The sequence below is a fragment of the Anastrepha ludens genome, chromosome 3, assembly GCF_028408465.1.
Source record: "Anastrepha ludens isolate Willacy chromosome 3, idAnaLude1.1, whole genome shotgun sequence".
Lineage (NCBI taxonomy): Eukaryota > Metazoa > Arthropoda > Insecta > Diptera > Tephritidae > Anastrepha > Anastrepha ludens.
The window spans coordinates 91,207,915-91,222,882 of NC_071499.1; the positions used below are offsets into that span (position 1 = coordinate 91,207,915).

At 35.1% G+C, this 14,968-nt stretch overlaps 1 protein-coding gene across 5 annotated transcripts in view; it reads right to left on the reverse strand.

Annotated features, from left to right (window-relative positions):
- The window catches only part of LOC128858467 (tumor necrosis factor receptor superfamily member wengen), a 95,605-nt gene that overhangs the window by 11,854 nt on the left and 68,783 nt on the right, over positions 1-14,968 (reverse strand). For all 5 annotated transcript variants that reach the window (XR_008454010.1, XM_054094765.1, XM_054094764.1 and 2 more), the window contains one exon: positions 659-796. Coding sequence is in view for 4 of the 5 variants with exons in the window: in XM_054094765.1 (XP_053950740.1) it covers positions 659-796 (138 nt within the window). In the remaining variant the exon portion in view is untranslated. The remainder of the gene's footprint in view (positions 1-658; positions 797-14,968) is intronic.

Here is a 14,968-nt window from a genome sequence, read left to right on the forward strand (position 1 = left end):
TCTTCATAAAAAAGTAGACGTGGTATTTTAAATTATAAGTCTTCCTTTTTTAAATGCCGTTGAGTTTGCTCAAATATCTTAATTGTTCACTGAGATATCGCATTTAGAGCAATTTAAGCCCCGGATTCGGATTCTACGCAAAAAATTACTTCGAAAATGACCCTACACTTTCCTAGAACAAAACGTTGTTGACCTGTGTTACTACCTTTTTAGATATCTAAACGCTCAAATGTTATAATCGCTGTCCAATAAGGCTTCATAGGTCAGAAATATGAATTGAATTAGAAGCAAGTCTGCTATCAGATTTTTATGTTCATAATACAAATTTCTATAAACTTTGATATTCCTATCGATTCTATGGTTACTTCTAGGCATCAATCTAAAAAATATCTCCTTAAAGGCTATCGATTTCTATGGTTACTTCGAGGCATCAATCTAAAAAATATCTTCTAAAAAATATCACTAGGCTATACTCTCATACTCTCCCGCTGTTTAACAGCATCTCATAAAGCGCATATGCCACAAGACGGGTAATTGTCAATGGCGATGGATATGGGTAAACCAACTATTTCGAAACCGAGCTGCACTTCGTAAGTATTCGACTATCAAATCATTTTTCAAAAAAGAGGCACCTCATTCAACTTCTGTAACTACTCACCCGGTAATAGCACATGCTGCGGCTGGAAAGTCGTTGGCACTCCTAATGCATCGGCATTGCCAATGAAGAATGTTCCACCTTCCATACTCTGTACTTCGGCTAATTTTGCCATCAATTTCGTTGACAATTCTTCAACATCTAAAAATTAAAAGAAAAGTTCACATTAAAATTAAGAAAACAATTCGCAATTTAATGAAACGGAATTGTGAATGAATAGAAACAAAACCGGACTACATGGTAGTGCCTTTGGAATTTTCTACTACAAATATACCAAATATTCTACTGAATTTGTTTGGGGGGTCGCAACCTTTCTAACCAATGCATCAGCTGTCTATTTTTCTGGTATCCCCATATGCCCTGAGACCCATATGACCTTGATGCGATTATGCAATCCCTGAGTTAAGTTGAGCTCCTCTATGTACTCAAGGACAAGTGAGGACTTAACTTGGAAAGAAGTGGAGTTGTCACTCAATCCGAAGACTCCTTTCTAGATTGATCTCTGCTCATGGACAGATGCATACACTTTCACTTGGCATCGGCACAGCCTTCCGGTGTCTATGAGCCATCTGTATCGAAGTACAGAGATACTAATGGAAACAAAAGCCGCTGAACCGATCATAATTTGTTATTTCAAATGAAATCCGTTCCGATCCTCTACTTGGAGTTGAAGTTGTGGTGTTTCTAAAAGTTCTATTGTCGATCCGGTTTGACTTATATTCAGAATATTTATTATGCAGAATCGGATCTAAGAGCAAAATGGTGATTCTAACGATTACAAACTGGAAGGCCAATATTGATAAAGTCATGGGGGTCGATAGACCACGATTTGAAGGTGAGTCAGAAAACTGTTTGCAATTATTTTGATGAGAATAATTAAGAAATGAAGCAAGCACTTTATATATACAAGAACGTGAGTTAGTACAGACAAGTTTAAGCAAATATAATCTCAGTGGGATGATTTCGCTTAACAGAGTTTCAACAAGCCAGCTTCAACCTTTCTCAAACCTAAAATGTGTCCTATTGAAATACGTAGATAAATGAGGGTTGGAACTTCAATACTTGAATAATTTAGTGATGCTAACAATAATCATAAAACTCTGATCCTTTGGTACGAACCAAATAATGCGTTGCAAGTTTGGAAGCATTTATATAAATAAAAAAATTCCAATTAAAGTTTTATTATGGTTAAAGCTTCGAAAAATATTCGACAAAGCATTGAAAACATTGCGAAAATGAGTGAGCACAAAATAAAAAATTGTTCGCGCTTTACTTAGGGGCGTAAAAATGAAACCAAATAAAAATTAAAGCGAACGAATGCAAAGCAAAGAGAATAGTTATTGTTTTTTTGGTTGACAGAAACTAAAAAACTTTATTCCAAAAAATTAAAACAGATTTTCGGCTTTACGCTGAACTTCATGTTGCCCATTCCTGTACTTAATTTGCAACACGTGGCGGCATAAGGAAAAAACAACAATTTTAATAAGTTTTCCTGCCTTTCAAAACAGATGAAATGTGGGAAGAACATCCATGTGTATGTATCTGATTCTGAAGGCAAGCGAAGCGTTTCTACCAACATGTGTTCCTAAAACTGCGTACTTTTCTAAATGTTTTTGATTTTGTTGCTCTCAGAGCTTTGCGTTAAGTTACTTAATTTTTTTGCTGATGTATATTTCACTTGGTTTTTTTCTGTGGCTAACGCAGTAAAATGTAAACAATTCTCCGAAGTTTAGTACATAAAAACAACACGAAACCAGACGGAACAAATTATTTAAAAGAATTCATTGTTTTTCGGCTTTTTTGTGCTTGTTGTTGAGCAACAATTTGTTTATGCACGCGGCAAATAGCACAGAATTTCTTTGTGAGGTGAAAAGTGAAATGAAACAGCAGCTAAGTGTCTGAGGAAATCGCCAGGTAGGTGGGTAGCCATTGGGTGCAGCGATTGGCGTATTGCTTGAGATAACTAACTACTATGTATGTATGTATGTAAATACTAGCAAACCCGGCCCCCTTCGCTGGGCACACTAAAATAGAATAGATATGGTTTAGAACAGAAAATATATGGTTTTCATATTATTTATTTATTTATTCTTTATTCAAGCGCTTTGGCATAAACAATATTTTTTGTTTTTCTATTTGTTTTTGAGTAAATATAAAATATAAATTGAAAATCAGGAAAAAAGAAGATTGTTTTTAAATTTCAAATCAACGCACATGAATAAACAATCGTTTTTTTTCCTGAACATCCATGAATTTTTCTTTTCAATTTATATGTTTTATTAAGCATTGGAGCTTTTTTAACCATTATCCATTTATATTTTTCAAAAAAAAAAAAACGAAAAAAATTGTTTTTTCCACGAACACATAATTTCATTCGGATTTCACATTAAATTCTCAAATTTCGTAAGAAATTATTCACTGTTCCAAAATCCACTCCAAAAAAATTCACAAACAATTTTTACATGTTGCACTTACGTTTTTTCCTTATGGCATCCAAATCAGAAAGAAATATTGACACATTGTAACTCACACTGTCAATTTGACAGTTCAGTTCCGCCCCAAGCGTTAAAAAAGTAAGCGACATTATGGCTGGCTCAAAAGAACGCTGTACCCGTTGCCACTGCTCCGAATTACATCCAAACTTTACGAAACCCATTTTCAATACTTACTTAACAATGTGCATAAGTTTGGTTTAATTCGGTGCAAAGACACGGCGGGTCCACGTTTTGGCATATATTTCGAGACCCTAGACATCAATAGGTATGAAAATTACCCCGTATTAAAGCACTTATCAACAGCTTTCATTTGATACCCATATTGTACATACACAACCAAAGGTTACCCGGGTCCACGTTTTGACCTATATCTCGAGACCCCAGTCACGGAGAGGCATGAAAAATACTCTGTACTAAAGCATTCACCAACAGCTTCCATTTGATACCCATATTGTACATACACGTCCGAAGGTTACCCGGGGCCACGTTTTGACCTATATCTCGAGACGCTATCTACCAATAGGTATTCACACTATACGGAAACCATCTTCAATACCTTCTTAACAATGTGTGTAAGTTTGGTTTAATTCGGTGCAGACACGGCCGGTTAGCGAACACACACAAAAAGTTGACTTTATTTTATATATAAGATTTTTTTCAGTTTGTGTCCGAAAAATCCGAAAAAATAAAATGTAATCCATGTTACTCGTGGATAATCTAGTTTTCGAATGGTGAAAGAATTTTTAAAATCGGTCCAGTAGTTTTTGAGCCTATTCGTTACAAACAAACAAAGTTTTCCTCTTTATAATATTAGTATAGATAATACATTATCAATTGGAGCGATGTGTGGTAAGAAATAGTGAAAAAAATATTAATTTGCTGGCCATACATATGAAAGCGATTTATGAAATATTCTGTAAAGTACTCACTACTACTGTAAGCTCAAAGAAGTGATTGCTGCTTACTTACTTCCATACAAGTTATAAGTGATTAAGAAGTTTCTCGTCAAATATTTTTATCACAACTTCGAATGTTAGGAAATGTCTGATGTTTATGGCAGAAAAGCTCTCAGAGGCTTAGCATCTCCCGTTTTGATTTTTAGAAAAGAAAAGTAGGGATCGCTCCCACACATTTTGGCCTATTCTATGCACAAGTTTTCTCTGTTACAGTAATCGTGAGAGGCATATGGAACTGTACACAAGTTTTCCTCGAAGATATTACTACTGGGTTCATTCGATTGGAATTACTAATATACTAACATCTCAACAAAACACAAAATTGCGCACAGTTTACGTATAAGTATAAAAACAAATACTATCATATATTTTGGTGTAAACACTGAATGAAAGTTCGTTGTTATTTGTATTGCTGTAGCTGTGGGCCGTCAGTGTAAATTTCAAATTGCTATTTTTCTTAGATTTTGAGCAAATTTTTTTTAATGAACTGCAAAGCGAAACATCTAAATAGCATAAAGCACACACAATTGCGCTGGAAATATATGTAAATAAAATACATACATGCATACAGGCATTGTTTGTTCTTTTCTTCTTGAATATAATGACTCCTATCCAAAAATGTTGCCGCAGTCGAATAAATATGTAGTTGAAGTACAGGGGCTGAGTCTTCCAACAACTTTCTTTTACCACCCATGAATTCAAATTTCGAATTTTCGAACGTAACTATTCTTAATAAAGGCAATAAGAACTATTTTATGCATCTAATTTGATCTGCACAACACTATAATACAAAAAAAAACTTTATTCAAAAGTTTTTCAACGCAAAGTTAAGAATGTGCCACATTTTACATGTATGTGGAAAAAATTTTTATTTTAAAGTGGTAGGGAGGCCCACACCTGTATTTCCTCTTAGCGGATCTGACCATATTCTACGAATAGCCCAACTAGCAACCTTAATAACAATTCCTTAAAATCCCTAAATCTTTCTGATTCAAACTCTTTTTATGCTTAATTAAATTTATGAAAGCACAATTCACACGAAAGGAAAGGTTAACTGGCCGGTTAATAGGTCTACAGTGTCGTCAATCAAGTATATAAATGATTGGAAGCAATTTAATGGAGTTTAATGCAAGTAAGTAATCCCTTGCTGTAATGTCAACACTAGTCAGTGAAGTAATGAGCCGTTTTCTTTGAAAGAGGTGCAAGGCCATTTCCAAAAAAAAAAAAGTTAATGATTAATATTAATACAATTTATTTACATTTATAAACATTTTCCAATAAAAAAAAAAACATTGTATTTATCATTACATTCATAGTTAATAGTTTATGCTGAAATCATCATGGCAAGTTACACGATTGAACAGCACGTTCAAATGATACAACTTTATAACGTTGCGCGCATTGCGCCCATTTTTCGGTAGACGTGGTGGCCCTTCAAAGTCGACTCTTCAACGTTTGGTGGCCAAATTTGAGACGACCGGGTCAGTAAACAATCAGCCAACACCCTTACGTTCAAGGAACGCAAGATCAGCCGAGAACATTGCCGCGGTCCGTGAAAGTGTACAGCAGAACCCGAGGCAGTCTATTCCTCGCCGTGCACAAGAACTTGGCCTTTCGCAGACTTCAACTTGGCGAATTTTGCGTCGGGACTTGGACCTACACCCGTACAAGATCCAACTGACCCAGGAACTCAAAGTTGATGACCATAGACAACGCCGTTTGTTCGCTGACTGGGCTTCGAATCGTTTGGAAGAGAACCCCAGTTTTGGGCGAAAAATCATCTTTAGTGACGAGGCGCATTTTTGGATGAATGGCTGTGTTAACAAACAAAATTAACGTATATGGGACGACACCAATCCACACGAGGTTCACTAGGTGATAATGCATCCTCAAAAAGTTACCGTTTGGTGTGGATTTTTGGTCGGCGGCGTCATTGGTCCGTACTTTTTTGAAAACGACGTTGGTGAGGCGGTCACCGTCAACAGCGAGCGCTACACAACGATGATAACCAATTTCTTATGGCCCATATTGAACCATATGGACCTAGACGACATGTGGTTCCAGCAGGATGGCGCTACGTGCCACATAGCAAACGCCAGGATTGACATTCTGCATGAACGATTTGAGGGTAAGGTTATCTCTTGCAGGGGTGATGTGAATTGGCCACCAAGGTCATGCGATTTGACCCCGCTAGACTTTTTCCTGTGGGGGTTCTTGAAGTCTCAGGTCTATGCAAATAAACCACAATCGACCGATGCTCTAAAGGTGAACATAACACAGGCCATCGCTCAAATTCAGCCGGATCTATGCGGAAGAGTCATTGAAAATTGGACCTCTCGGATCCGTTCCACCGTAAGAAGCTGAGGTGGGCATTTGAATGATGTCATATTCCACACTTAATGGCATATATGCGCCTTTCAAATAAAAAAATTATTTTGTCAATAGTGTGAGTCAGCTGTTTTATTCCATTTCAACATCTATCCGCCCTTATTGAAAAACCCTTTATTTTGTAAATGTAAGGATTTTACTTTTTGCTGACTTTGTGGTGTAAGTCCTTTTGAAGTCATTACAAGCACACCTAACTCCCTTGTTCGTTGACAACAATCCTTAAAAAATCTTTATTTCGTGCTCACACATTTTAATTTATTAAATAATATATATTATAAGTAATAAATTACTAAATGGTGAGTACAAAATTTACCGAGTCTCAGATACTTTTCCTGTGACTAATTTAACCTCTATGAGGTTCAAGAAAAATTCATAAAATATTGAAACTCGTGCTATAACAAAACAATTCGTGTGAAAAGAGAATTAGGTGTATAAATTTTTGTTGATCCACATTAAAAAAATGATTACATTATACACTTAAATAAATGTTATGTCGAAAAAATACAAAACTAATGAAATAACATTTATCCACATTTTTAAAATTATTCTAATGCAAAAATAATATCTCCATATAAAATATAATACACTAACACCTATTTCAAAGAAAGCGGCTCAAATAACCATAAGCAAAATGCAACCCTGACTAATTGCCAGATATTCACTTTCGCTACGAATACATAAATTTACAATTTCTGATTTCTTTTATTTAAAATGCTTTTCAAGAAGAATTAATTAAAACATTTTGTAGAAAAATGTTCATGCGCACTAATTTTTTTAGAATGAAGCAGGTGATAACATTTCACCTGTATGCAATTGTTTACCCAGTTGCTTACTTGCAAGAAAGCGGAAAAACTGATCAATTTAAGCAATTCAGCTCTTTATCTGATTCGTTAAATAGCACTTTTGGCCAAAGAAGACATTTTCCGGCTGGCATCCTCAAGAACCGGCACCCAAAATAATACAAGTGCACATTTTTATATACGGATTTATATGCTTATTTACTTACACACACCCATACATACATATATGTATGCCATAGAAATCGTGCGCGTGCTACAGCTGCTTCCTATTCACAAACACATTAAACCTAGCGCTTCTCTACACCGCTGGGCAATGTTTTCTTTTAAAGTTTAGCCGTAGAGGAAGGCGTTGGTGCAACCTTCAAGAAAAACATCCCGTCTGTGGTTACTTCAAGAACATTTAACTAAAATATTGTAAACAAAGTGCACCTACATACATATGTACAGACATGCGTACATACAAATGTGTTTATTATTTGTAGAGGATTTGTTTAAATGATTTTGAAAATTTCGCAATTTTCCTTTTTTGAAAATAGTGCAATAAAATAATTTTGGCAAAATTCCAAAGTTGTTTGTTGTAAATAAATGAAATGATCTCCAATAACTGGCATCCAACAAATCCCAGTGGTCGGCATGAGACCAGAAAAGAATTTCAAAAAACAAGCTCGTTTTATGTTTGGGCTCTGCTCGCTTAAAGAGAAGTTCGCTTGTGAAAGCAACAGCAAAGGTATCGAGCAAATTCGACACTAGCATACTTCATAAAACTGGTATAACTGACTACATTCAGTGCTGCCAATTCTCCTTTCTGATGTTACGTTGTTTTCATTACAAACTGAACCAAAAAAGATGAATCCCCAAATTATCAAATCTACCCAATATCAATTAACAAAGTTCTAAATTTATGTTTAAAAATAAATCTGTTCTTCACCAATTTCGTCGGACTAACTTCGACAATCCCTTTGGAGTCCCCATTCTCCCATTGGGCGCATCCCCAGGTGATAGATAGTGGAACGCTCGGCAGATATAGGGGGAAATAAAATACATCTCTCGGACCGAAAACTGGGATACCGCAACATGTGACACGCAATAGACGGTTGCAAAAGCATCTGACTCGGGTCGAGGGCTTCAAAATATAGAGCTGTTCCCGCTGACTGTAAGAAAGATGGCAATCTCACCGCGTGGATAGTAATTCTAGGCTAACAACCTATTACTTCCAAATATCATACTGTTACTGAAACCAATAAGGTAGTATGCGACTTCGATAATTCCGTCTTCCAATATTTTAACCACAAAATATTCTTTTCATTGGGTAATTCATCATCAGAAACCAAATCATATAACATTTTCATTGCATTGATGGCATAATTTGATTCACAAGTATTTCGCTGTGAAGAACTAGAATAAGTCAGGCTGACGCAAATTTCTAGCAGGGTTATTGAGAGGCATCCTACTTAGAATGTCAAAGCTCCTAACTAGTTAGTACTTTTAGAATTAATGAACAGAATTTTTCCTTATATTCTGAAGTGATTCTAAACTTATTGTAATCATCGAGAGTTATAAATGGCAAAGGCTGTAAAAAATTCAAAGATCGCAATGTAAAACTTATAAAACTCTTTTGGATGCGCTCTATTATATTTATGTACATACATATAACACCTGGGTAGGTCGTCAGATAATAGAAACATATTCACAAGGAGACCTAACAAAATAATAAAAACAAATAATTTCTTATGTGTGTACGGATCCAAAAAAATAGATATTTTGAAGTCCAGAAATATAATTTCCGTCAAGTGATGCAATTATTTTGCTCATTGGCGTAAATTTTGTAGGTTTTAGTGTAATAAGAGGTAAACTGCAAGAATTTTAAAACACAAAAAAAAACCTTTATAATTTTTAAGTTTATTCAATGTGGAAAATTTTCCGTTCTTTTATCAAGGTCCGGTATTTTTTACTGGTTCACTGTGAAATATAATTCGAATATGTCGAAAAGTTATAAGGACCCCACTATGACACTTTTGGGGGATACTATTAATAAAAAATAAATAAAATAAGGCGGTTTTTCAAGAATGCCAAAAAAACACATTAACAAAATTTTTTTATAATTTAAAAAAAAAAGAAGATATTTTGAAGTCCAGAAATATTATTCCCGTCAAGTGATGCAATTATTTTGCTCATTGGCGTAAATTTTGTAAGTTTTAGTGTAAAAAGAGGTAAACTGGAAGAATTTAAAAAAAAAAAAAAAAAACATTTATAAGTTTGAAGTTTATTCAATGTGGAAAATTTTATGTTCTTTATTATCAAGGTCCGGTATTTTTTACTGGTTCACTGTGAAATACAATTGGAATATATCGAAAAGTTATAAGGATTCCACTATGACACTTTTGGAGGATACTATTAATAAAAAAATAAAATAAGGCTGTTTTTCAAGAATGCCAAAAAATAACTTTAACAAAATTGTTATATAATTAAACAAAAAATAATTTTTAACAAATTTTTCTAAAATGTATATTTTATTCTAAAAACTTAAAACAATATAATTTATAAAAATATTACAATAAAAAGAATGAACTTTAAAGTTATAAATTTCTTTCCTTATCCTATTAGCCTAAAATTAAACCAATTTTTAGAAAAATTGATCGCATCGTCGAAAATACTTGGATCACTTGACACCATGAAAAGCACTTTGGCCAACATACCGCATTTGCCGGATAGTGGTCTCGACGACAGCGATATTGAGGCAGAGGAAAACTTAAATAAAGCACCCAACTTCCCCTACTTTCATGAGCTACGGGCAAGCAATGCTTATCAGTATTGCATATTCTCTCCACAAAGTGGTATGGGTTACATGCATACCCATACATGTACCTATAGCTATTTAGTATTTATACGCAAAATATTATGAATGTATGTGTGTACAAAACTTTGGTATTTAATTGAGGCCTTGCCTTGTGAATTTAAAAATATTTTGCACTTCAATATTCACTTGCTGATATTTTTATACATTTTTCCCATCCAGTGTAGCTGCGAGGAAATGACGATCAAAAATATGCCAAGTGTGAGCATTGGACAGTAAACATTCCGACAAAATACGCATATATGTAAATAGGATAGGATATGCCAAAGTAGCTAGTGCGGTGCATGTATGCTTGTATGGAGGCGCATGTGTGGTTGTGTTGACGGAGTGGTTCAAAAAAGTAGCTCACTTTTTTCAGAGAACAACACAGAAGTTTCGGACTTATCTTTTCATTTGGTGTTTAATTATTTATGTATAACTGGCGCTTACACCTTTTCGGGTGTTTGGCCAAGCTCCTCCTTCTACTTGTGGCCTGCGTCATGATGTTGTTCCACAAATGTTGGGATCTACAGTTTTCATGGCAAAATTACACTCGGAGGTTTGTCATTACTTGCCGAGGGGTGACCGCCATTAGAAAATACTTTTTTCCCGAATGGTAGTCACGCACTAACCCATTCGGCTACGGCGGCCGCCGATTTTTAATTACTAAACCAATATTTTCCATTAAGCAGAGGTCAATAATGCAATGTGATTTTGGTGATATGCGAAATAGAATTTGAATGGTTCAGAAGTATCCACTTTCAAAGTGTACTTCCTACACCCGGCGATGCATGTTTGTCAAAACTTTTAAAGAATCACCTTTACTTATATAGCAACTTTGCATAATAATTCTTCACTGATATATGAAATATTCTGCGTGATATTAAACGAATTTAATGCAGAAGCGCAGCTCATCATCAACGTAAATTCCTAGCATTCCAAGTTGGAGCATAGGGCCGAACGAATTTCTTCCATTTGGGACTGTTTTGCGCCAATTCCTTAACTTCATTCTAAGGCGAAAGTCACGGGCTTCTGCCTCTAGCAATAGTCTCCAGATGTGCGCTAGTCTTCCTCGTTACCGTCAATTGGACGGGGTTGCTGCACTATTTCAGTGATTTGTATTATTGACCCAAATGCAACTTGTGTACAGGGTTGAAAGAGTTTGATAAAAGGGATTCAGAGATTTTTCAAATTCTCCATTTTCCAAAATGCGTTTACCAAATTCGAGCAATTTTGGTTTTGTTGACATTACAGTGAAAGTTGGCAAGATCATTTTTAATGTCGGCCACTTCAAGATCCGTCGAGATATATGTATGTTATTTTCTCACATATGGGTGTGATTTTTGTTTGATAGCGCTGATTCTCGAAATAACGCTTCGTGGAATCAAATGCGATGTGTATATGAAATTCGTTAGTGTTTCGTATAGCAGTTTTAGAGCTATGTCTGTAGGAGTAATCATTTAAAATAATTTGGCAATATTTTGTGATAGTCGTACTATATAAATTTGTTCTAGATATCAGTAAAGCCGAGACTACAACTCTAAGGCTAGTCGATCAACTCGATTCAATTTGTTCATCAGCTTAATTGTCAATGTGTGTCCCCGAGCCTAACAGTGATCTTAGTAATGAAAGAGTTTGAAAGGGAACTTGATGGATCAGTTCCAACCAAAGAAGTGATTCTGCAACGTGTGAACGAAGAACAGGTACCTATCTGAAGATTTTAAAATCGAGCACATGACTTCTTCGGGAACAATTAACCTTCTTGCTATGTTAGATTCAGGGATGGGAGGAAGAGTTTTTTCAAAGAGTTATAGAGACAAACAGGAGGCAAAGTCTTTTAAACTTTATTTAAGTTTTCTACATTGATAAAGCACCCGCCTCATATTTCTGCTAGATTACTATTCTGAGCACCTGAACAATTAAAGTGTCGTCTTGCTAGAGAGAATTACGTTTAGGATAGCTAGACTTCAGCCTAACCTAACTTATTTATATTATGTCCAATCATTAAAGAATTGCACTTCTAATGGAAGTGTATTTTTAGTTACCTCTTTCACCAATAAGCAATTTGGCGTGAAATTCATTTCGCAGAAATATTATACACATACACATATAGCTCCATTCAGTATAGTATAGTATATGCATGTATGTATATTGGTATTTTAAGTGCAGGCAGGCATTACAATGGTATTTTCCAAGTTGAGGGAAACCATTTGTGGCATCATGAAACTGCCGCCAGCAGATTGTTGGCATCCACATTGCGTGCACTTATTAACTATTTGCAATTCCAACAGCAATTTTTGAATGAAAAAAATATACAGTGAAAAATTTCATGATTGCTAAATTGAGAACAGAGAAAAAATGCAAAAAATGTAAGCCATATATTTACTTTCGAAATCGAGATTTCATTCACAAAATTACGCAGCGACAAACAATTCCTTCACAGCAGAATGTTAAGGAGCGCTATTTTTGTTATATCTAAGACACCCACCTTCCGATGCATTCGGGCAAAATGTTGTCATATGATTTCCTCAATGCCCAGATACAAATTTATATATTGTGTGTATACAAGTAAACACTGTCATCTGTTAGGTGCCTTAAAATGCGTGTGTGTTGTTGGATGTAATAAGCATTTCCTTAATTGCTTGCACTCAAGTGGTTTACTTGTGTTGGAACAATCAAGCTGACAATATTTTCATCAGCACCTCATTGGCGCAACGACATCATTAACGTCAACGTCATCGTTCGCGCATCGGCGGCATTACCATGATGATGCTCACTTTATGACAAGCGTAAATTCCATGCCTCCGAATGGGATTACAACTTCCGCAAACGCCTTACAATAGACTACATAAGCGCATATGGGTATGTACAGGTATGTGTGTATGAACAAATATTCCTGAAGTGAGGCTGAGGTGCGTATTTTAGGTTTGAAAATATTTTACTGTTGTTGTTGTGTATGTTTTTCGAAACTGTTTCCAAAGTGGCACATGATGTATGATCATCAGGCGTATCGCTGATGCGCCACTTGATCGAATACCGCAACACTACTATTAACGCCTACGCTTTCACCCATCTGCCCCCGCTACTCTGCAGTGGAAATACTCGTAGTATAGGAAAGTGTTTGAACAATGCATTTGTGGCATTCTTGAAATTTTCTACACATACATATACAATATTTTTTATATTTTTGTGTGTGGTTTCGATGCACACTTCAGCAGTGAGTATTTTTTTAGTGTTCTTTCTTTGTCATTCTTATTGATCCGGCCTTTAACCGGAAGCCGCGTGTTTTTATATTCCCTTGTGGTTTCAGTAGTTCCGTTTGTCGGTTTCCTTTCGAGTTTATAAACACTTAGTTGCATACGTTTGTCCTTGAAACTTATTTTTTTTTTTGTGTTTTTATTTCCACTGCTAATTTTCCTACTTCAGTTTCATTGCAGTTTCTCGGTGACATTTTTTTGAAATGTTTGGAATTTCTTTGATTCTAAAACCACATTGAGGACAGACCACAAACGTCCGTTTGACATTTGTTTAGGAATTCCTTTCTATTTTTTTATGTTTGGCTATGCGACCGCTATTCTTATACTACTCTTGTCCCTCTCTTGCTTTAAGGGGTTATACGCAGTTATGACTTTCAAAAAAATCGATTTTTTATTGCATTTTTGTAATTTACATATATTCAAAAGTATACGCACGAAATTTGAAGTAGATCTAAGCAATACTTTCGGAGTTATACCTAAATATGCAGAGATGCCTCGGCACGTTTTAAGGTAGGTATTGAAACTTTAAACGTGTTTTTTTCAAAACGGCATTTTTCAAGTCGGTGTACACGATATCTCGAAAACGGCTTGTTTGATCGGTCAACCGTTTTAACTCAATCTTTAAAGATACATTTTCTAGTAATTTTCTAGTAATTAAATATGATACTTATTTTCCATTTTATAATCAATTTACGGCCAAATTTTAACGTAAAAATCGAAATCATTTCTTTTAAAAGCTGCCATTTTGTGAAAATTCACTATTTTGATTAGCCGAACGATTAATTACTAGATAATCTAATATATTAACAAAATTTGTTTGGTTTTTTGATTTCAGATAATCCAATCCTGAGTTACGATGTACACCGTAAATCGTCTTTTTTTAAAGGAGGTTCCAGAAATCGCCTGCAGCGCGCTATATAATCAACATTTTCATAAATAAAAAATTTTGTTACGTTCTTGAAGGATGCTTTTATAACCGCCAAAAATTTTCAAATTAAAATATTCTGAAGTTTCTTCAGGATAAATCCTTGACAACCCGTCTTTTATTTGCTTCATAACTGCGTATAACCCCTTAATTGAGCAGTAGGAAATTACTGGTGCGCTCGATTGTTTGGCACTTTCAGTTGTTACTTTTTTCACTTGCATGCACATATAGACTTATATACACACGTATGCACGTAAATCAGCCTTGATTTCCGGTAGTTGCCTCAATAAACATTTTCTGTCTGTAGTTATGTTTTTTATGTAAATATTTACAAATTATACGCATACTTTTTAGTCACGGTCACAAGAGGTCGACGGGGTTAAGATATTTGCCTGTTATGGCTAAGTTGTATAGTGTGCACACATACACATGTACATATTTATTTTGTCAAAATTGTATGATTTCTAATTTTCAAAGTTTATGGTCAAAGAGGAAACTCGAAAATGCTAAGATTTGTAGGAGCATAGGTATTTTTCTTCCAACGTACTTGTGTATGTGTATATGCCCTTCCATTTGCAGTATTTTCTCTTCTCGAAAAAAATTGCATCTTATTATAGTCGACATTACGAAAATATTGTCATACGTGCTGTGAAAATGTG